Here is a 24,666-nt window from a genome sequence, read left to right as displayed (position 1 = left end):
CAAAAACTATATATCTAATAATTTTGACATCATATGAAAGTTGGCCTCAAGTCTTCTTGCTGCATTCAAGTCCACGTAATTCTAAAAATAAGCTAATTCTCAGMTGTTGGCAGACACTGTGGAGAAGCCATATCTGAATGACTTTCTGAATTTTAGAGGTCATACATGCAAGATGTTTGAGAACTGTGGATAAAATTTTGATTTGCAAATTTGTTTTGGTTTTGCCCTATGGGATTAATTTCAAATGCTGTTGAAAAAAATGCTTTATATAAAGTCATTTTGTTGAAACATGCTTTTGGATTTTCAGGATAGTCGAAGCATGGAAAATTGCTCTTTTCTTAAAACCAATTATGTATCATATTAAAAAAGAAAAAGCTTTATATGATGATGTTACATAGCAAATAATGTGGTATTATGTGCCAATAGACATTGGAAATGGGAAAGATCTATCTGAATGACTGAATTCCTGCTGTTATGGAATTATTCACTATGGTAACTTATTACTGCTTCATCCTTCACACCTCTTAAATATCCTAAGTGAAGAAACTTTCATTAGATCCCTCTAGATATTATGAAATTATTCCAAATATATCCAAGGTTTCTGCCAGTTCTATTTAGTATTTATATTTGGAAATACTAGAGTACTCCTTTACCACTGCTGTAACACTTTTTTTCTTTTGGCAGTTGTTCTTCATGTGCATGTGATTGTGGAAGGTTGCCATGTTCCCCTTTCCCCCCTATTTGGGTGTGGCTGCTGTTGTATCTCTTCAGATGTGAATACCTCAAACTCTCATCGTTTCTGTTGCTTTTTTCCAAATTTGAGTCAAGATCTAGTGTGGAACTTTGTGTGCAGTTCAAGCTGCTAACCCAGATCTGAAATTAAAACAATTTTGTCTTAACTGAATAGGACTTAAATCATAGTGATCTTGGTTTGGATAGGTTGAATTTAGGATTTGCTTTTTTCACATAACAGATACCCACTTGAAGTTATTGAAAAAGAACAGATATCTGAAGAGCAGTTTGTATTGAATTTAGGTTTCTAGGTTCTTAACGGCCTGAGAAACTGTGACGGCTTAAGTTCTGCTACTGCATATATCTAATGGTACTCCTGTCTTGGCATAACTGATCATCTCAGCTCTGGTCTCATATACAAAGAGCCTCTGTGCTTGCATCCCAGAGGTCCCAGTCCCAAAGCATTTTTCAAATATAGGCAACATTAAGTTCAGCACAAAACATAGCTAGAGGGTGGGAGTCTGTGAATGTATAAGTTTTATGATCCATCCTTCTTTCCTTTTCATTGATTATGAAGAAATTGAAGGTTCTCTTTTACTTTCAGGATAACACTTGTACCTGTAACTAAGTCTTAAACTTCATGGCTTCAAATGGTCTGCTGCGAGCTTTGAAGAGGAATTATCTTGGGGATCATCTCTCTAAAGAACTGATAATTTAATTTTTTGAGGGAAAATCAGATATTTAAGCCTGGATCTCTGCACAGAAAGATCCTTACTAGCTTGTAGGTTCGGTATAGGAGGTCACCACCATACAGGAAATAATGAGCCTGGTTTTTAGTAGTTTCAGATGCAAGCAAAATCTCTTTGAGTTGGAAATTTGTAATGAATTTTCTTCTAACAATTCATTTTTGATAAATTTGGAGCTTTGTGGCTAAATTTGTTTTCCTTGGATATTGAAATCTTGCATGCTTCATGTGTCTCTGAAAATTTCCAACGAGGCACCTTCCAGGAACAGGTATTTAGATCAAAGATTTTACCTTTTAGCTTATAATAGGAAAATAAATATCCCTGTTACTTAAATTCTCTTCTTTAGAGCCCATGTCAATTTAGGAATTTAAAAGTCAAACATCTGCTTTCAAAACTTCCAAGAGCCTCTGTCACTTCTTTTCTGCAGTTCTATGCTACCATGTTGTGCTTGCTTGCACTGTTCCACAGTTGTTACTGTTCACTGGGGTGCTATCACAGGATGTGTGGGAGAACTACTATCAAAATTTTTTGTTCAAGTCCTGTCTGCAATCATATGCTGCAGTTTCCCACCTTCCTTCAGAAACATCTGTTGAAGTATTGTCTCTGTAATCTTCCAATGGCTCTGAAGGAATGAGCAGCAGAACTGGAAGAACTTAAGTGGAATAATACATAACAGATCATTCTGAATCCCTCGCCTCCTGAGGCGAGGAAATTTGGGAAAAGGTTTGCAGGACAAGAGGACAATGACTTGTAAAATCAAACACCGCTCCCTATTACAGACCTGAAGATTGAGCTTTATTACCTTTCTAAAGCAGTTTATTTGGCCTGCCAGACTGCTCTTCAAAAATGGGAGCGTATGGACTTGGCCTCCTTGGTCTGTCCAGCATAGGTGTGTGCTGTAGAAATGTTGAGGTAAAGGGAAGAAGTGAACTGTGAGTGAAGGACAGTGGTCCTACTAGCTAGGACCTGATTTTAAGTGGAAGTCTTTAATGGACCATTACTTATAGCCTATTGCACTCTTTATGTTTTGTAACTCTGCCAAAAATAAATAATGAATATGAATGCTACTAAGATGATTATTCCAATGATTGGTAGAGATGTGTTCTTAAGCTATACTAAAGCCCTCCAAATATGACAAGATCACAATTATATAGCAGATAAGCATTTAATAGAAAATCAGAATTGAAAGCAGAAAGCTATCCGAATTGATAAAATTCTGTATTACTGAAGAAACATGTAAACTCAGATACTTTTAGTTTGTGATTCAAAACAAAACATTATATATGCACACACGTATACACACACATTAAATACAGGATTCCATGCCAGCTATGTGCATAAATATAGATGTAAAATGCTGTGATTAGGTCATTTTAGTTTTTTTTTAAATTTAGAGTCAAGCTGAAGCAATGGATATTGGTTTTCTGTGTAAAATCAAACAATATTTTGAGTATCTATTGGTCGCATTTTTAGAGGGATTCTATTGTACTAATGATTATCTAACGTGTTTTTAACTAGATGATCTTTCTAATTCTGGTCTTGATAGGAAAAGGCTGTATGCTTGTTATTTTCTGATGTTGGGAACTGAAATATTGCACAATAACTGCAGTTCCTCATTAGTGTCTGTCTGCCTCCAAAGAAAGTGGTTGCTTTAATTAAAGTAGCAAAGCTGAGCTTGCAGGTGGAGGCATGGAGTTGGCACAGACCATCTCACTTCAGACAAATGCAAGGAAATTTATGGCAAGATCAATAAGTACTTCTGTACGGCTTATACTTCAGTGTGAATAGATGTACTGTATGGAGAGAGAGAACTCTTAAAGGCGTCCTGTTCTCCCCCTTGTAGCATCATTCATGTTTGAAGGGACCTTGGGAAGTCATCTCATTAGCTCCCTGCACAGAGCAGGGGGTCAGCACTGAATTCGGACCTGGTTGCTTAGAGCTTTGTCCAGTCAGATCTTGAAAACCTCTGAGAACAGTGATTCCACAGCCTTTCCAAGTAGCCTGCCTCAGTTGTTATCACAGGAAATTTTTTCCCTTTTATCCAATTGGAACCTCCTCTGTTTCAATTTGTGACCAATTTCTCTTATTCTTCTCTTGTGCACCTCACTAAAGAGCCTAGCTCCCATCTCTTGGTAATGTCCTCTTCAAGCATTGGGAGGCTGCTGTTAGATCTCCCCTAAGCCTTCTTGTCTCCCAGTTAAGACCAATTTGCTCAGCCTTTCATGTGCTCCAATGCCCTGAGCATCTTCTTGGCTCTCTGCTGTTCTCACTTCAGTTTATCAACATCATTTTAGTATGAAGGGGAGTCCAAAACTGGATGCAGTATTCCAGATATGATCTAACAAGTTCTCAATAAAGGAGAATAATCACTGCTGTTCATCTACTGGCTATGCTGTGTTTGATAAAGCCCAGTGTGCTATTAGGTTTCATCACTGTCAGGGTACATTGCTGACTTGCATCACAGCTTCCTATCCACCAGGACCCCCCAGGTCATCTTCAGCAGCCAGTCAGTTCTCCAGCCTGTACCGATGCAGGGGATTAGTCTGTGCTAAGCACAGGACTTCTTATTTGTTTTTCTTGAAATTCATAAGTTGCCTACCTGCCTGTCCCTTCCAGTCTGTCTTGGTGTCTCCGAAACACAGCCCTGCCCTCAAGTATGCTGATGGTACTCCCCAGTTTAGTGGTGTCCACAAATTGGTGATTGTGCATTCCAGGTTATTGATAATGAGATTAAACTGATCCCAGATTAATATACCACAGAGGAGATTCACTTGTATGAGCTGCCAACCACTAGCATGAGCCCAATGATCCAGCCAGTTTTTCACCCATCTAGTTGTGTACTTATCTAGACTGTAGCATCTTAATTTAGATACAAACTGTGGGAGATCACTAAGGCATTGCTAAAGTTGAGGCAGATGACATTCAGTGTTCTCATGTCATTCATAGATCTTGTTGTAGAAGCATGATACCCTTGGTAAATACATGTTGGTAAATCTAATCTGTTCTCAATCACTTTTTCATATGTCCAGAAATAGCTTTCAGGAGATCTTACTCCATGATTTTTCCCAGGAACTAGAGTGAGGCTGACCAGCTTGTAGTTCTTATTCTTTCGTGCACTTTCAAAGGTGGGGGAAATATTTGTCTTTCTTAGGTCATCAGGGACCTCTCCTGATATTCAAAACCTTTCAAAGATAACAGAGCATATCCCAACATGTCACAATGGCATATGTACGGTTGCTTGAGGTGGGCCCTTTTCAACTTTCCGCTGGTGCCTCTGAGTGCTGACCTTGCGCACCTCCCATTGATGTGGTCCCACTGCCTCTGGGAACTGGTACTCATGCTCCCTGTAGATGGAATTACCTCAGGCCCTGCTGCTACTTGGTGACGGGATAACACTCCCAATACAAGCTTTCTTCTAGTCTAACCATTTTTTTTCTTATATTGATAAAGAGACCCAGGCCATCTTAGTGTGGTTGGTATGATCTTTTTAAGAAAGATAAAGCGCAGTTATGGTAACTTTATCACTGAGCAAATGCAGCTTCATGGATTTGTAAAATACAAATATAAATAAGGTCAATCCTTGACYGAGACAGTCGTATTCATATATCTGTTATATATAACTTTAAAAAGATTTACAGATACATGGATTAGATAATTAGATGTAATGACTCTTTTAACAAGCATTGCAGTTGGGATTTCTAATTAGCACATTTCAGTAAAGGAAAAATAGTCAACTGAGCATAATACTGTCTGATAGAATATACACAATGTGAAAAAAACCCCTTTGCTATAAGAATTAAAATGGCTCTAAATCTGTTTCAATAAGCACAAATATTGTGTGTGGATGTTTGTTGCCTCACTTTATCTTTTTTTTGGACAGATCAGCTAGCATACAGAATCACAAATACGTATGTCCTTGATCCTCTTGAAAAGTAATATATTGAGGTTAGATACAAACTTGTGAAAGATTACAACTGATTGCACATTGAGAATCGTCTCTCTTAAAACTGTAGCAAATAAAAATCCACAATTTTAAAATAATGTGAAGAAATGCCTTTAAATATGCATGTTTGTGTACTGTGAAACAGATTTATCTATGGCTCAGTTATGCAGTGCAAGTTTCATTTGTGAAATTGAACTAGGTTCTAGAGATGGAAAGCTATGGAAACAGTCCTGTCATAATTGTTTTTCAGTGTACAAATATCTGCATTCTACTGCATTCCAATGATTAATCCCACATAAATTTGCCCCAGACTTTTCATATATGTTGACATAATTGGGGCTAATATACTATTCAAAGAGCCTGTAGAAAACTTCTCAGGAGCCTTTGAGTCTTGCACTATGGTAAACTTCACTCTGAGAAAACTTTGCATAAAGTTGTTTTTCAGCAGCAGTTATGTCCTGTAGGAGTAACYGTTTTGCTAGGAAAAATAAAGTAAAAATATCTAGTATTTTATAATCTTCATTTGTTTGAGTAATTATGTATTTGAAAGAGAAAATAGAGGGAAATATTTGGAACATGCAGTGTAAGTCTCAATTCTAGTTTGGCGGGAAAAAAAGTGGTATAGCTATGTGTATATTAAATGGAGTATTGCATCTTCTGGTTGCGTGTTCAATGATTGAATTTACAAGATACACAGTATTATATCTGCAGTGCTTTCACCTAATTAATGTATAACTAATCTCTGACGTGTTGAGGAGTGTATGCATTAAAAATAGTGGTAAGCTTCATCTTCACTTTTGTATAATATATATTTTACAATTTGTTTCTTTAGATTTGGTTTCTGTCTCATTTTTGTAGAAGATGCTAATGAAAAAATTCCTGCAAATCATCTTAAGTGCCCAAACTTTTTAAACACTTAAATTATCTGCACTTTGTGAATGTAATTTTTTTGCCTTGTAAGAAAAGAAAAAAAAAGACATTTGTTGAAGAATCAAGTGCAAATGGTAAAAGTTGTAGGTTTTGGAACGGTTTGATTAAAAACTGTTAGGTGATTGGAATGAGTAACAATGCTCCTTCTACTTGTGTTCTTCAGAACTTAACTTAATCATCAACTTTTTTTAATATGGATTTATTCTTTCTCTTTTCATTATTTAAGGGAAGGTTTTAGGTTTTCATCTCAGGAAGCTGCTTCAAGTTTTGGTGATGATCGCTTACTGATAGAGAAGTTCATTGATAACCCTCGTCACATAGAAATCCAGGTTTGTATTATTATTATTTAGTTGATAATATTTGGACTAATTAAACACCTGAAGTTCAAAAAAGTGGACATTACAGGCTACAGGGAAGATGGTGCACCTTAAGTGTGGCTGCGAAGTGCCTGTGTATCGCATCCCAAGGAGTTTCTCCTTTAGCAGAGCTCCTCGAGAGTGTCATCACGTCTGTTCTGATAGAAACCTTGAGTGAGGCTGGCCAATGCAATAACAGGCTTCTATGTTTATTTGGATACCTTTAGCTTAATGTATACGAATACGTGAATCAGACATAATATAATTCTTCTGCTGGTTCTTCTGAGAGGAAGGGATAAACTGTCTCTCTGAATATTACTGAATCTTAAAATTTGTTCTATCCCAACTTTTTCTTCTTTGCTCTTCTCACCTTTACTATCTGTAAAATATTGTTGGGGCATTCTTTGGGGTAAGGGGTCCTGAACTCTTATCAAAGCCCAGATGCTGCTGCTTTACTTGTCCAGGGGTTTTCTGTTTTTCCATCATTTATGGTAGGCAAAATTTAGGAAGAGTGGAGGGAGCTGAAGAAGTCTTTGCCCGTTTGGGTTGGCAATGTATAACATTTCAAAACTGCATGCTTATGTATACACTGTAGAATCATTTGAGCTAGCAAAGGCGCTTACAGATGTAGTCTATATGCCTCTATAAAAATAGCAGAGATTTTTAGATGGCTGTGTAGCAAAAAATTCATTTTTATCTTTGGGCTGGGTGCCCTGCTAATGCGAAGTGACCTAGAACTGTTCCAGTGGACACAGCATTTCAGGCAAATTTTACTGCGTCCTCTTGTAAGAGTTTCCATCAAACTTAAAATTTTAAAACAAAACCTGTGGTTCAGTTATACAGCTGCATCAAAGGAAAAATTACAAAAATACATGAAATACTATATTTTTGTCAAATGCAATTGTTGTTAAATTTTCCATAATAATTTCACTTAGGTTTTCAACCAGATCAAGAAAATCACAACCCTATATTTATTTGTTACCAATAATTAAAAACAGAATTTCTAATACTATGTATCTTAATACAATAGTAAAAGGCTCATGTTAGAGATACAATTTTTAATGATAATCTTAGTCTTTTAAGCAGTGATACATGATTTGTTTAATATAAATGATATCAAATACATGAGGGTTTTTTTTGAGTAGCCCTTAGTCTTTTTCTGTGAAAGACAAGTTCAGTAATTCCCCCCCCCCTCAATTTTTGTTTATTTTGCATTCTATTTTAGAGGAGAACAGAAATGTGCTTTTGAGTAACTAAAGTACAGTTTAGGAGACTGGTGTCCTTCCACCCTTAGCCCTGTACTCTGTGCATTTTATTAAGTGGTAGGGAATATCGTTTCAAACCCGAGGCTAAAAAAGGCCTAGAATCTGTTTTCCTGTGTCTTGGGCCATTGCTCAAACTACATGGCTATCGTACGCAATACAGCCTTCCTGTTTTTATTCTCTAGCCCTTTTTTAACAGGAAGACAATGGACCATGCTCAGTTCATTGAAAAACGTGGTTGTAGACATCTGTGCTGAGGGCTGAATTTTGAACTGTGGATCCTAACTCACTGGAGCTCTGATTCCAGTGCCATAAGCACAGCAGAGGAAATAAGATTTCAAGCACTGTTGTGCTTTACGTTTTTTTTTCTTGCAAATTCTAGCTGGCTTATAGATATTTTGGATTCTGTTCGGAAGCATCTAATGATCCTTGTGAACTAGAGGCTTTGTATCCCTTTTTGGCAGTTTGTGATTAGAAATTAGGTGTAGTTTCCTTAACTTTCAGATTGTGACCATTTATATCTTTTATTGAATCTAGCATTAAAGCCAGACCTGCTTTCAGACAGATTCTTTAATAAAATTATGATTTAAAAGTTTGGATAAATTTGATCTTATGTAGGCAACTGGACTGTGTCTGCCAATAGTGTTGAATTAATCTCTTCTGACAAGAAATCCACAAGGAATATGTCAGTTTTCTCAACAGAAATTTCACTTATTTTCCTGGTCTAAGATATAAACTCTTTCTAAGTTGCGGTATGTTTTCTTTTACAGTGGGAGCCTGAAGTAGTTTGACAGTAGCTCGATAACTTAATGAGACAACAACAGCAAAAAATTTGATAGTGTGGAATGATTTTTAAGAGAAATATTTAACCATTTTTTTCTGCCAGATATGTGCCCACTCAAACCTGATATACTTCCTATGTTTTTATTTATTTTAAATTTTCGTTTAACATTTGCCTGTGCACAGACTAAGTTATAGCATATGTGAAATAAAGAAACAGAGTCTGTAAAAATGAAATTTAAACCTCAGGCTATTCTTGCCTTTGAAGGATTGGGGGAAGGTATATAGTGAACACCTAGTTTCAGTGTTCCTCTTAGGTTGCAAAAGAGGTGGGTTTTCTAGAGCTTGTTCCTACATTTTCCTTATATGACTAATAATTTTTGGATACCTACATCTTTGTTTCTTGTCTGTCTCTGTCTTTTTTTTTTTTTTTAATAGCTTCGTACATCTTCAAGCTGTATTCCTTTCTGATGCTTGCAGATTTGGGTTAACAATGCTGTACTGTACATAAAATTCAGTCAGGCTGCTACCAGCAGTAGAAGAGGAGTCTGTTCAAGAAGAATGAAAATAAATTTGGATGTTCATTTTAATTTTTGAGATCTGACTTCAGGGAACTGTTTGGAAAGTCAGTAGATCTGAAGCAAGTGCATTCATGTGCTCAAGTGCTGTCTTGTATAGAGATGGAGTAAAGTATATGCTTCGACTTGGTATTTGTTTAGTCTTAAAGTTAGTTTTTTGTTCTAACTTTGTTTTCTAAGCTCCCTCCCTGGTCAGTGGAAAGAGATAGGCACCTTCTGAGAATTGTTCCTCCTGTCCTAGAAAATTTGGGATAAGTCACTTTCTGAAGGTCCCTCTTTTTCTTCATTGTTTAGAAAGGCAGTTTAGACAATTTCCTTAGGCTTACTGACTCTCTGCTGACTAAAGTTAGATGAGATTAATTTCTCCATACTTCTGTGAATTGAGGCCAGATTTTGCATTGTCTTGATTCTTTTAGGTTTAAAAAAGGCTACCTCAAAAAAATTAAACAGTACTGTATTTAATAACAATCAAATAATTTCACATATGGTAAGGCTATATTGTTTACACTTAAGAATTTATGGTTTTATTTATAATAAGCATACAATGAATCTTGTTTTCCTTACACAAATACTTTGACGGCACCTTTTAACAATATCATAGCCTATCATTTTAACTTCATGTTCTAATCAACTTTAGACCTTGGTTCATTTTCAAACTACTAAATATACAAACAATTTGAGACCAGATGCCAAATATTTATTAATTTAGCAGCAACTTTTAAATAGAACTTTTTTTTAACATTCTCATATAGCTCCAAAGCATTGGTACTTAAAATTGTTAAATAAGGGGTTTCCTGTGTCTAGCTATAAAACAATCACTTTGTAAAACATAAGAAAAGACTAAAACAATTGACAGGAAAAAAGAGTCCAAATAGAGTTTGTGCTTGAACTGATTTGAAGTCTTGTTCTCCTGAAATATCTAACATAAAGGATCTGAGTTTAAAGTAAAAGTAAATGGAATGTCTAAATATTACTTGACTAAATAGGAATCCTACAACTGGAAAAAAAATTTAGCTGAATCAGGAGAGGATGTGATACATTACATTTATTTAGTGTATGGCTGTATGTAGTATATACTGATATTGTAACCATCTCATCTTACAATCCCCCAAACAGGACATTTTCTTTTAACAATATTTAGATATTTACAAAAATGCTGTAGCTGTGATGTGTATTTTTAGTGAGATGTGTACAGGAATTTTACTTCATCCCAGGAGTGATCAGAGAGCATGATTTTCAACAGCCTGTAAATGCATTCTGAAATATAATTGTTTTATGAAATAAGTACCTTCTTTAATTTCTAATAATATAAACAGTGGACCTGAGATGAATTTAAAGCCTGACACTGGATGTTACATGGCTGATTCTATTTATCACTACAGCTTCATAATGAATATTCATGTGCGTCTCTTTAAGCCATATTAACTGACAGTGGAAAAATGTTTCCTTTAAGATACAGATTGCAGAAATTAAGAATGATACAAGAAATGTCCCTGAAATGAATGAAAGTGTTTATAAGTTGGCTTGTAAAATAATTTATTATTCCTTTCAGTAAAATACATATATAGAGAGAGACGCACACAGAAGAGAGAAGAATAGTAATTTATTTTTGTCAAAATATTCTGGGACTTTTCTTGTTTGTCTGTTTCAGTGAGACCGACATCTGCAGGAAGTTGTAGGTTTTGTAAGGAGGTCTGAAACAGAAGTGGTCTCAAGGAATCATTTTACTTGCAGGACAGAGGTTCCATCTGAGTAGCATGCTATACCCTAGAACTACCTTTTGTCTTCCCCAAACAAGTTTCTGCAGAACTCTGTCATTTAGTTCTGGACAGAATATATAGGACTAGGGTAGAAAGTTGCTTTGGACACTAACAAGGTGGTTAGTGTCCAAATCCAGCTGGGGTTGGAGCTCTCTGGTGCTACCTGCTGGGTAGGGAAGAGGGTTCTGGGAGAAGCTGTAGTTTTGGAACCCCCCCAAATTGTTCCTCTTGCAGAACTCTTTGGAGGGGATTTTTCCTCTAGAAAGTTGAATAAGTTTATGGGAGCTCGAAGAATTTCTGAGGAAAAATCTCTGCGTCTGATACAGCACAGTGCATGTGAGTTATCTTTGTGAGGTCAGTGCCTCATTTTCTGTCACATCTACACAGATTTATTTACACTTTAGCAACCATTGGTGTTGTAGGTGCAGGAGTTCACTTGCTTAGTGTTATGCTCACTTTGTGGTGCTAAAAGGAATAAATAATACAAATTATTTGTCATGAATGTAAGCACATATGATTGAGTTCATACAGTTTGTGGAAGGTTATCTTCTCTGTTTTCAGTGCGGAGCTGCGCTTTTAAAGAACGAAGCATGAATATTGGCACAGGTTCCTGCAGATCAGAGCAGGGAGATAGGTGGAAGAAAATGATTAGAGAGAAAATTTTATAAGGAAGAAGGGAGCAGGTATGGTCCACGAAGAAAGAAATTCTTCCAAAGAATTAGAAAGCGTATAGAGTATAAGATCATAAGATTGGAAGATTCCAGTCTCCTGCTACTGGAAGCAACTATGCCGTACCATCCATTACATAAAGTGATAAAACTCCTTTTCTTACCTTCCAGTTTGAAGTTGCAGTATCAATTGAGAGTTCTGTGATGCTGAACTTGTGTTTTTTTCCTAACATGAAGTTTAGGTAGTTGAAATTAGACCTAGATGCTTGGCTGCATTTAACTCTTTTGTGGACTGAAGTTGCAGCCAAGAACTGTTGTTGTCTTCTGATTGTTAAGAAAGTCCTTGAAACTGCTGCTTTAATTTCCATTGAAAGTGTTGGGAAGTAGCAAGCTTTATTCCCCTTAACAAAAGATTGCAAAGTTTCTGAAGAATTTGCCTTTTTGTTTGAGGACAGGGTGCTGTAGTTAGCTAAGAGATCTCTACCAGCCATTGTTTCTGAAAGCTTTTTTCTGTAGTTCAGGAGCTACACTTGACATCCTTCAAGATTTTGCTCTTTGTTGAGATAAGATTCTGCTTGACAAACTGCTTCTGAGTATTTTATTATGCAATACAATTTTAGAAGCTTGAATTTTTATCTTGCCTCAGTCTTTTGATTTCTAATTTCTTTCACTTTCTCACAAATTTTGAAGTTTTTTCCCCCTCCCGTGTTCTACGTAGACTCTCTATGGAGGCTTTAAAAATGATCATCTTTAGAATTTTAAGTAGCATTCAATTGATATTTCAAATGCATCTAACTTTCTAGAATGACAATTTTTTCCCAAAGTTCRCTTCTAGATTGGGGGAAAAAAAATTAAACTAATTGAATGCTGCATTTTTATTTTATTTTTTTTAAACAAGTAAAACATATAGCTGGCTGCAGGTCGTGGAATGTCAGAAGGCCTCACGCATGCATTGCATACATTAATAGCAGTGTGTTATTGTTCCAGGTTTTAGCAGATAAGCATGGCAATGCTTTGTGGTTAAATGAAAGAGAATGCTCCATTCAAAGAAGAAATCAAAAAGTTGTGGAGGAAGCACCAAGGTAGGTATACTGGACTCTATGCAGACTGAGAAAGCACTTTTGGAAAGCTACTGATTTTATTTATTGTACAAATGCAAACACCATTTATTCTATTAAAAAAAATAGTGTGTAGTATGTTACTGTTGTTTGACTGTAAGGTGATTTTGATGTTGCACTTAAGAGGGTAGTTTGGTCTTGCTTCATGATGTTTATGTAAAAAGAAAACCAGTGTTGAGTTATTAATTTTTTCATGATCTTGTGTAAAATAGATGCATGTCTTGCCAATCAAATATATGGGTATGTAAGTTGGCTTGCCTAACATGCCTGAGATTTTTCCTTTTCTTTGCCCTTCAGCTTTTGGATTTAAGAGTCAAATAAAATATGAAATAAGTATTCAGTTTACCATTCTTAAAGATATTTGACTGTGTTATGCCAGTTGTCAGGGGACTAAATAATTCTCTATTTATTTCCATGTTAAATGGAATGTGAAGTACTAAGTATTCTGCACCACTTTTAGTACCATTCAGGTTAGTGACCTGTGGATGTAGGTATCCAATAACTCAAAAGTATTAAATGATCTTAATCCATGGATTTCAAAAGGAGCTGAAATACATCGATGCTGTGCAAGATATAGTCTTGCTGTATTTTCTATTGCATGTACTTTACCAGAAAATACACATAGGAAAAAGGGAAGGGGGAAACTATGATTTCAGAAAACCAGACATAGATATCTGACTAGCTGTGTGGTTTCCCTATGTAATGTGTTCACCAGTTGGGATGGGTTTGCTGTTGTTTTATAGTGCAGAACTATGTGATGCAACAATTTAGGATATGAAAAAATACATAATTCAATGGACATTTATTTAGAAGTAAAATATAAGTTAATGTTGGCCATAATTGTTGGACTGCCCCTGTTTGATCTGAAGCCTCCAGATTTCATGAACAAAAACAGTCTTATTAGACATAAGGCTTCTGAGAAATCCTCTAGTACTGCAGGAAGCAACAACAGCTATTAATGTATTTATTACTAACTATGTATCCTCCAACTTAAACTTTTTTAAAAATTAAATTTAAAATCTAGATCATAATGTAGTATGTGTGTGTACATGTATGTGTATACACACACACACATATATATAAAAAAATAAAATATACATGCACACCTCTAAGCACTTAAGAGTAGATGGTTTTTGCCTCCACATTACTTGTAAGGCACTGCCTGCTCATACGCTATGCCTGTGGTCAATTCCATGGAATGATAGGTCATTCTCTCATCAGCCAAGTGTGATCAGAGTGTTTTCCTTCATCAGAGGTATCAGCCTTTGTAACTTCCTTTGCCTTTTCCATTGTTGTTGCCATAAGTTTTCTCATCCCTTCCCATAACCCTACAATGGCCGGTGGGCAATCCAAGAGCTTCCAAAGTTTGGCATGAAAACTCTTTCTTGTTATTGAATGTCTTGGACTCTGCCAGCCTCTTATTGACACCTTTGGAAGTCTTATGTACTTTACAGCTGCTCACAGATGACTGCATAAGTTATTTATTTATAAAGGGTGCCCAAGAATTTTGCAGATAAGCAGGGCACTCACTGCTTCTGTGAGACATCACAGCAATCCTAAAGCCTGAAGTTAACCCTTCCTGTTAATGATGCTTCACTTAGCGTCATTCATTAATGACTCCTAGAAACACCTTTTCTTGTACTGCTGGGTGGAGGAAGTATGAAGTCTCCACTAGTCCTTTTTTTCCCCTGCCACTGAGAACTCTGAGCTAGGCTCTTTTTTTTTTTTTTTTGGGCAGGAAGTCCAAGAAATAGGGATGCTATGGCTAAAAATGTTTATTCATTTTCTGTACAATTTAGGGTTTTTGCCTCTGGCCTCTCCTCAGGCCTTTTTGCCTATGATGGCTTTTCTTGAAGTATCAAGTGATTTTAAAAGCCTGGTTGTTGAGGGTCATTTGACTTTGAGAATAATATTTGCAATTTTGTTAAAGCCAAATAAACGTTCAGCTGTTGGGATGTATCCTAATAGGATCCTCTTGTGTTTGAATCTCTGGTTTTCCTAAGGAAGTTCAGTCTTTTGTGAAAATATCTCTTTTGAGGAGAGAAAGCTCTTTAGCTAGCACCCTGATGAGGGTACTGTATTCAAGGGAGTCCTGGTGTACATGGTGGGCAAATCCCTCAGTTTCAAATAGGAGACCAACAAACTTTTCTTCTCCCTTTTACCATAGTCAGTTGTCCTACTCCATCTATTCTGGGAAGTGTAGACAGTAAGGTTTGTCTGAGCACTGCCCACGTTCTAGTTAGTGCTGGGCCTCAGCTTCTTGGCATGCTTTGGCAGCCAGGCAAAACTTCTTGCCTTTTATGATAATTTTGTCTTTACCCCAGCTTTGTACCTTTTTGGGAGATGCTCTTGACTTTTCACTTTACCACGGAGTTTGAAACTTAAACAGATAAGCAGCATTTTATAGTCTGTTAATCTTCCCTGATTCAGTTTTTGTTTCTGCTCTACCTAAACTCTTCTCCACTCCTTTTCAGAGACAGTTGCTATGAGTGTGTGAACTTTGGCAAGAGTGGAATTCCTCAGTGGATCTCAGGGGAACCACTTAGTGGTCCTTCATCTCAGGAGAAAACAGAGTAAGAGAAAGCAGCTGTTTTCTGGTACCAAAAATAGAAGGGAGGCTCAAGACTCATCCTGGGATAAAAATGATTGAATGCATTTATTTGGAAGGTCAAACTCAGCATAGTGTGTCTAGCATCGTTTTTGCTTCAGAGTGAATTTGCTTGTGCAGATCTTAACCTAAAAGGAACTTCTATGATTTAGTCARATCTTGGACTGGAAGAACTTTAACTTTGCCTTAAGTCAGAATCAGTTTTAGTATTCTTACCTGTTGGTGTCTCTGCTGTGATCTTAAGATCTTCTCCATGTAGAGTAACAGGGCCCATAAGACTTATCAGAAAATCCATTGATCCTTTAGGACTAAATGTAAATATACAATTCTTAGTTAACTTCATATTCAACAACTGGAGCTCAGAGGAGTACTCTTAAACTTCACTTTGGTGAGAGCAGGCCTCCTATCTCACCCTTTCAGGACCTGTTAGAGGCTCTTTAAAGCACTTTAACTTTGCTTCACCACTTAGGTGAAGGATTGTCCAGTAGTTCTGAGGCACTTGGCTATTTGTGCTATTTGATGCCCAAAGTTAGTTTTTATACATATTTTCTAGTTTTGGGTTCAGACTGTCTGTGCACTGAGCTATTGGACATGTTGCCAGCTTTCCCAAAAGGGTCTGGGATTTTCTTATGGTGGAGTGCTATGCAAGGTCTGCAAAGAAAGGACCTTCCACATGCTATGACCATCCAGCACTATCCTTTACTTTAACAGTGAAAGAAATCAAGCATTTGATCCCCCATGGAACACCATTTAGATATCATTTCTTCAAGTGCTGAGCTTCAGGACACTGTTAAACCTTCTGTCTTTATTTCCAGGCCTTTCGTGTACAAGTAATGATGGAACAGCACCCTGCCATTGTATTCTATATTAGCATGCAAGATGCATACTAGCACCCACAGTGAGCAAGTCGTCATAACTTAGTAGCTGCCTACTTACTCTTCTTTGTTATGCCTGTTCTCCAGAGGTTTTAGGTGATGCCACATCCTTTTCATAAAACCTAGGCACACAATACTCTTTCAGAATATGGTTATTGTTAGGACGCACTCTTAACCTTTTCCCAAAGTTTCCCTGAGTTCCATCTCAGCCAGGAGACCAATTTCTTAGTATGTTTTTTCCTTATTTTTTTTTTCCTAGCCATATGCATTCAGAGTTGAGCTGCCTTATCTATTCTAGGTATTAGTTTTGCAGTGTCTTTTTAAATTGAAAGATGTCCTTTCAATTTCAGTTCAAAGGACAAAAATGTTTTTTCTCTTTCTGCCTGTGACAAAGATCTAAGAGATGGGAGGTTTCAAAAGGGAGACTATTTCACCAGTAAGTGATTGCATTAGAATGTACATGAAATGGTTAAACTATTTTTGTGACCTTTTTGTCATGCACCATTTTTAGCTTCTTTCAGGAATGTTTCTGTCCCTGGAAGCTGCATGGACTGTGACTTCTTTTACTTTCTCCAGRCACTAAGTGCTCTCTGAAAGATCTCAGTGTGATGCCAAGTACTTTAGGACCATATTCCAAATTAACTGTCAGGATGCTTCTTGAARTTATCCACAATTTGAATCAGAGTATATACACAAGCATGTGGTGGAAAAGTATGTTATTGAACTATCTTGTATGTACATGTTCTTCTTAGAGTTGTGCTGTGTATATGTGCATCCAGAACTTACATTTCCTATAACTCTCTCTAGAAATCCTTGAAGGATTCTGGGTTAAGAGAAAATGAGTCTGTTCCTTTCGTGTCTATGTACATGATTTGTAGGTGGGCACAATTTAGGCATTGGGGCAAAACTGTCTCTCTTCTCAAATACTTTAACATCTTTATGCCTGCAGTGTGGCAGTACATGTAGACATTCCAAAGAAGAGCAGTTATTGTAGATGAGTAATTTTTTTTAAACAAATCGTATACCCAGCTATTTTCTAAGAGCAGTTAAGCTGAGCTTGAAGTTAAGAAAATGAAGATACTAGCTTCTCCCAGCRTAGTGGTATCTTCAGAGGAAGGGTAAATGTTCTAAGTGAATTATCATTGTTTTTTTTTGTGCAAGTTGAGCAATAAATTTTCACTGACAGTGTATTGTGTGCGCTTTTCAAAATACGCAGCCTGATCTCTGAGTGAAGATGATGAAGGTATTTTGGGAAATATTTTTTGATGAACTGGGGGTGAAGAGGTAACATCTTGCCCATGTGGTCATCTCTCTGGATATAGAAACAATAGAACAAGCAAATTGTATTGTCTTTGATCAGCTTTACAATAGCTTGAAGAAGGTCTTATGACTGAAATGTCAGGTCTGATCTTATTTTTTCTTTCTAGTTCTTTTATCTTGTGAATCCCTTTTATTTTGCAGCCTTCATGCTGCCACAGGAGCTATTTGGTCGAAAGAATAACAGGTATAGGTGGGAGAAAAGGAGGTGAAGTCAGGTTTAAAATGCTGTGTTTTCAAGTGATGCCTAATTAGGTTGGAGAAGAGTTATTTCAGTTGTAAAAGGTGAGTGGTTAAAGAAGGGAGAAACAATATATATGAAAGGTAAAGCAGCAGAGGAGAATAGGAAAACTTCAGTTAATTAACCTAGCTGATTGCAGGGATAATCCAGTCATTTTAGAACATAAAGCTTAACCACATGGCCGAGATAAAGTTTAGCAGTATGACACCTCTATTCCATTCTTTGGCTACAGCAGGAGGTAACAGAGACATCTCAGACCTACATTTAACAAACATAGGAAGACACCACTGTAAAAAAGGGGAGTAACTGTCTTTCATCCGTCTGAGAAGTAATAATGGTTATTCTTACAGTATGAAGCCAATATTGAAAAGGTTTTGTTCTTCACAAGCCACTCGTATTGAACTTTCATGACCAAAACCCTGCAGAAACCCTGAATTGAATTGTAAGTTGTTAATTTTGTCTAATGAGTTATCTTCATTGACTTGGAATAAGAAATATGAATCTTTTATATTACCAGTGCCTATTTGAGATAGGTATGACACAGGTTTGCACTTCTGTTTTTTCCTTTGATCTGGCATAGGATCTGCTGGTAGCTTTCTTGGGGTCAGACTTGATTTCCTTTTCACATTGATCCTATTCTTTGCCAGGAAAGAAGATTCTTCCAAAATTCTAAAAATGCCTGTTTCACTGTCCATCAGAATCCACCTGCACTGGCACTGGAAGGACTGAGGCTCCAAGTAGCACTTTTGCTTTGAAGAGAAGGATTTCATTATCTCTGAACTTGCCTAAATACATCTGCRTTTTTTTGTGATGTCAAATATGACTTGTTCTACTGGCAGAAGTCTCTAGCTCTCCTGGGAATATTTGCCTTAATGAAAAACCTCAGAGGAAGTGCTGAAAGTAAAGTCGTGGCCCAGCGATGGTTTCTGAGTAGATTCTTGGGCTCAGATGGAGCTTCCCAGAGTTTCATGGGCCACTTCAAATAGATGAAGGCTCCTGATTGGTCTTTGCAGAATTAGGACCCAGTTCTGAAGACACCCCAAGAGAAAAATTTGGTGTAGCAGCCTTTTCATTCTAAATAGTAACTTACGAGTAAGGTAGAAGTGACTTCCTATTCCCTTACAAAAGTACTTCTTAAAGTGATAGCTGAGTTGTGTGCCTCAGTTAAGTTGCCACAGGAATGTAATAAACATTTATATACTTCTATAAGATAAACTGCTAAATGTTGGTTTTTGTTGCAAGTCAGTGTGTCAGCGTGAAGGCAGAACTGTTCCACAGCTTCAATGGAAAGCCACTGAAATTTCCCTAGCTCTAAATTAACAATCTGTACAGGTTGATCTAAATCTGATTTTGCAGTACAGAAGAGAAGAACAAGCAAAATATGYATCTTCCTGAATCTTTCAGTTCACTAGACCGATGGAATGATGTATTGCTCTCCTAGAGTGGGCAGGCTTGGCATTTGGGCAGTGGTCACAGTGGCTCCTGAGCTGGTAACTTTAGGGGCCCTTAAGTGGCACCCATGGTGTGTGAAGTGGAATGAACTGCAATTACAAACACAGATAACTAAATGTTTTTGATTTACAAGTAAATCTGAGAGAGGAAATACTGGGCATGAAACGGTGATGCTGTTACTGTTTTTTTAGTTAAATATTAATGAATATTCAGATTTTCTTCATTATGCTCTTACCCACATAAGAAAACCAAACTAATACTTTGTGAACTTCCAGAATTTTGTTATTGCATAGTGTGTCACTGAAATGGCCATGCTGTTTTAATTCAGAGTCAAGAACACCCCCTCCCCCGCCCCCCCAACTTACTATCTTCTTTTTTGGCATTCCAATTTTCATTGGATGATTTCTTTTCTTACAGCTTCATCATGGCTCCTTACTTTTTAATTACGGTTAAAAAAAGCATATATGCCTTCCAACGAGTCATGGATTTGTATATACTTGTTTTTATTTAACTTACATTTTTATAGATGTGTTGTAAAAAAGTTTTTTTTATTTTTATTTTAAAGAATACTGTTATTTATCCTGAGTGTCCTGTACTTTAGCTGTGATTGTGAAGGGTGCAGTATATTTTTTCAAAGGATCTTAAAATGAAATGTTTTTCTTCTAAAGCTCTAAGGCTAATCTTGAGACATGAGAAGTCAGAAGATTTAGCAGTATTTTTGCACCAATATAAATGCAATGGCAAATACTTGACAGTCTTGACATGATGTCTTCATAACTTAATGTTGTCCTCCTCTTTTGGTATTAGTTTAAGTAGAAGATTGAATCATTTAATTCCATTTTTTGACTAAAGGCATTGTTTCTGTATTGTAGCACTTTTCTGGACCCTGAAACTCGAAGAGCAATGGGAGAACAAGCAGTAGCTCTTGCCAAAGCAGTAAAATATTCCTCTGCTGGAACAGTAGAATTCCTTGTGGACTCCAGGAAGAATTTCTACTTCTTGGAAATGAATACTAGACTTCAGGTAAGAAAAACAACTCTTCAGATTCAGAGAAGTGTTATTTAAAAAAACAAAACATAACCTCTTTCCATACTTAGGGTCTACTGCTGCAAAGACTGCATAACTAACTAGATGCGTGTAAGCACTTCCCACTGAAGTTAAAAGGGTTACTCACTTAAGTAAGCCTGTGTATATAAGACTGTGCAGCAATGAGCCCTTCACAGCACTCAAGTAAGCACTCGGAGCTTTTGCTCTTTGTTGCACTTGACCTAAAGACCTTGCAAGAGGTCACCATTAAGTGCCACTGTGAGTTCACAGTAAGTGGCTGGCCACTATGCTTTGATGCTTTTTCCCACTGGCCACTGAAGTTTCCTTTTTATTTCTTATACTTTGGTAATAGTTTGAGTTTCTCCAGGAGGAGGATTAAAACTGTATGTGTATATCAGAAATGAAAATCACTAGCAATATTAATATAGTTGAAAGCATGGATGACATCATGGTGTAGGTTTTTTTAACAACTCCTGTAGTTAAATAGTAGCTGTTATAATGTGGATTACAAATGAATGGACAAACATAGTGTTTCATGGACAACCTCTTCTATGCCTGATTTCACTACTATAGTGCGTATCTGGTCATAATCTAAGAAAATGGGCACATAATTTGAAGTCTGGGTGTCATTCTCAAAGATAGGAAGAAAGCCTAACTTGTGAACAAGTAATACTGTAATCTTTGTCCTCCTTCTCTGACTTCAGATAATAACAGAAGGATTGAAATGTGAAGTCAAGCAATAGAATGATTAACCCTTTATTCTTTTAGATGTATTTAATTAGGACTGTGTTCTATCTGCTGCTTGTACATGTGGACAGCGATAGAAAAAGCATAAAGACATCCCTGTAATCCCAACATCTTTGCATGACTTTGTATGCTTTGACTTATATGTGACTTCGGAGGCCAGTAACTAGCAGTGTAACCCAGGGGTCAATAGTGGATCTAATCCTGTTCAACTTGTTCATCAATGCCCTGGACGAAGGGACAGAGTGCACCCTCAACAAATTTGCCGATGATACAAAACTGGGAGGAGTGGCGGATACACCAGAGGACTGTGCTGCCATTCAGAGAGACCTGGACAGGCTGGAGAGATGGGCAGAGAAAGAACCACATGAAGTTCAACAAAGGGAAGTGCAGGGTCCTGCACCTAGGGAGGATTAACCTCATGCATGAGTACAGGTTGGGGGCTGACCTGCTGGAAAGCAGCTCTGCGGAGAAGGACCTGGGAGTGCTGGTGGACACCATGTTAAGCATGAGGCAGCAATGTGCCCTTGTGGCCAAGAAGGCCAATGGTATCCTGGGGTGCATGAGGAAGAGTGTTGCCAGCAGGTTGAGGGAGGTGATCCTCCCCCTCTACTCAGCCCTGGCGAGGCCCCATCTGGAGTCCTGTGTCCAGTGCTGGGCTCTGTAGTGCTCAATTCTGCTTTTGCTAGGAGTTTGTCTGGTAGGCACAATCTAATTTACCTCAGACTCAGTTAAAAAAGGTAATGGTTAATTGCTGTGTACTGTTTATGAAAATGTTATGAAGAATTCCTATCTCTTTGAGTACATGCTTTATGCTTTTCCCAGTCTGGTAGTTTTTGAGATAACTTCCAGTGACCCTCCATACTCTTGTTTACATAGGAGAAATTCATTTATGGATTTCTTTGTCACCCACCAGAAGTTCCAAACCATTTCCTTGTTACAATATTTCCTTGGCTATCAAGGTATTATTTAGCCTGACCTGCAAAGGGAATTGGCAATCAAGTATCTTTGGAGTTGATTCTCTTTGCAAGTTTTTTTCTAAGATGTTATCTTTGCTGTGTTGTGGTATCTCTTCTTCCCACCCCTTAATACATAGTGGTAAGAGTGTTTGAAGTCAAAAACCTCAAACTTTTAATTGTAGAGGTCTCCACATAGGCAGTAAGAAAGCTTTCACAATTCCAACTTTAAGGACTTTAAAGTCTCCTTTTGAAATATAGCCTAAGCAGCTTGACAATCCCCTTTAATAGCAGACTCATTCTTTCTAACTCTTAAGAAATTTACTAATCTCAAATTACAGTACTTGTGTAGATATTCTCTAATTCCTCTATCTTGACTATGTATTGCCTCTAATTAGCATTTCAGTTTGAGGCTGGAGAGTAGTAATTTTCTGCAATTCTTCCCCAGGCTTACCCAATTGATCTGTCACTTTTCCCAGGTCTCAAGCTTTACTTTCTGTTCAGTTAACAGTTATGCAACTAACATCTAGTTCTTGCTCCCTTCTATTAAGAGCCAAACATAGAAACTCTAATGAAGCTTGTCCAGATTTAACTTTAGAACCAGGAGAGTCTCCAGATGTCCCTGTATTGCTTCAGCCTTTTCTTCTTGCATCTCCTAACTGTGAATGATGGCTAATGGGCTCACCTGCCCTATTTTTGCAGAACACTCAACAGTTGGAAGAACTTTCCTGAGAGACACACATCTTGTCCATAAATGATGCCCCTAAAGTCTTTGTCAGTGTGTGTTACAGACGCAGCTATCTGTCAGCATCATCAGAACATGTCTGCTAAATTAAACAGTTTCCTGTATCTTTGTTTTAATGTTCTTGAAATCACTAATCAGATCATTGCAGCCTTTTTACTTTAGAGTCTGATACAGACTTCAGAATAAACTTGTATAAAGCTAACTAAATCATATCCAACATTTTGCACTATCTGCTGATTTCTCCCTTCCCTCCTTTTAGGTGTATGTCGTGGATCTCTTCCAGTATTTCTTGTAAACTATTTTGTAGTAATTGAGTTGTATTATTATTTGGCTATCTTTTTGATGGGCTCTTTGGGAAGATACCTTTTTTGCCATATAGTCCTGAAAGCAAGCATAAATAACTCCTTACAAGAAGTTTATATTTTATTTAGTTTTGGTAATAAGTGCTGCAATGTATGAGGTTGTAAAGTTAATAAAGTTGGTGAATCAGCTCTATTGTCACTTGTATACTACACAAATCTGTTACAGATGTTTCACTCCCTCCAAGTGATTCAGGCAGAGTGAGTTATTCTTTGCTGTTGGCAATGTAGGTTTTGTTGTATCTGCTTTTCTGCCATCTTTCAGAGGCTAGCTGGTAAGTGTGAGGCAAGATTGGAAAATTGCATAGCAAAATGAGTTAGTTCTTGCTTTTCACAAGAAGACGTAGAAATGTCTGCCCTACTGGCTACAAGTGAACTTCCTGTGTGTTGTCATTTAATGCCCATTTTGAATGGTTTTCAGGCAGTTATCACTGTTAGAATTGCTGAGACTGACCAGATGTTGAATATCTGATGTTTTATAGCTGCCCACACTGCAATTTTCTTTGTGTTACCTGGTTGTCATTGGCTTAATAAAAGGCAGTCATAAACCAAAGTAGCCAAACAAGAGCTTTGAAATAAATAAAAGCTGCCAAGCCCTTAGACTGATAACCTTTTTAACCTGCAAACTGTGTTGAAATGTCAAGCTAGTGTCAGAAATGCTGGCTTTCAGGAGAAAAGTCTCTTTTGCTTTTCACTGGAAGACTAGAAATGTTCCCTTTTGACTTTATATTAAGAGAGTCTACAGTCTGTAAATAAAGAATATCTATTTGCATAGGGGGTACGGTGTGTCTAAGCTTCTTAAGTGTGAATCGGTTGGTGACAGCAAAGAGAAAGTATCAAATGTTTTAGAAGTTGTTGTTTGTAGTACCTTGAATTCAGAAGCATCCCTGGTTGGCTTAAGAAGAAAGGTGTTTTACTGGTATGAAGAAAGCAGTTACCCTAAGTATAGTTTACGTCTTTACACATAAATTTTGTCTGATCATTTGCATTCAGTGCAATGGAGTTGAGAAATGCGGTAATTTGTGAGAAGCAGCGTGTTTTTCCTCATGCAGCAATTTAAATATTTTTCTGTCAACACCGTTTTTAGAGAATAAACGTTGATTTTTGTGGAATATTCTGTTGACATGTAAAAGGTTTATTGAAAGCAAATGGCATATCTTTATGTTTCTGTTTTGCAGTTAATTACAGTAGTGTTTAACTATTTTATGTAAATGTGTTTTCAAGTTCTTTTAAAGTAAACTGATGCCAAGCCCTGAGGTTGTACATTAACTTCCACGTACACATAAAACATTATCAGTGTTAAGATTTTTGTTAATCTCTTCTAGTGTTTTTATCAGACTTTAGCAGCTCCTGGAAAGTGTTATGCTCCAGAGCTTTGGTTTTGTACAGAACGGGCAATGCCTGGTGTAAACTACAGAGGAAGAATTTGTTACATGCGCCAGTTTTGTC

The 24,666-nt window shown here is 37.1% G+C and overlaps 1 protein-coding gene across 1 annotated transcript in view; it reads left to right on the top strand.

Moving 5' to 3' along the window:
* LOC112962233 (propionyl-CoA carboxylase alpha chain, mitochondrial-like) overlaps window positions 1-23,682 on the top strand; it is a 115,872-nt gene extending 92,190 nt beyond the window's left edge. The window contains exons 7-10 of the mRNA XM_026058212.1: window positions 6,578-6,680; window positions 12,743-12,837; window positions 20,239-20,389; window positions 23,118-23,682. Of these exons, the coding sequence (XP_025913997.1) occupies window positions 6,578-6,680; window positions 12,743-12,837; window positions 20,239-20,389; window positions 23,118-23,153 (385 nt within the window). The 3' untranslated portion in view covers window positions 23,154-23,682. The remainder of the gene's footprint in view (window positions 1-6,577; window positions 6,681-12,742; window positions 12,838-20,238; window positions 20,390-23,117) is intronic.
* The last annotated feature ends 984 nt before the right edge of the window (window positions 23,683-24,666 follow it).

This window comes from Apteryx rowi, unplaced genomic scaffold, assembly GCF_003343035.1.
Source record: "Apteryx rowi isolate R43461 unplaced genomic scaffold, aptRow1 scaffold_144, whole genome shotgun sequence".
Taxonomy (NCBI): Eukaryota; Metazoa; Chordata; class Aves; order Apterygiformes; family Apterygidae; genus Apteryx; species Apteryx rowi.
The sequence above is the reverse complement of the archived record's forward strand: the minus strand, read 5'-3'. Positions and strand labels throughout refer to the sequence as shown.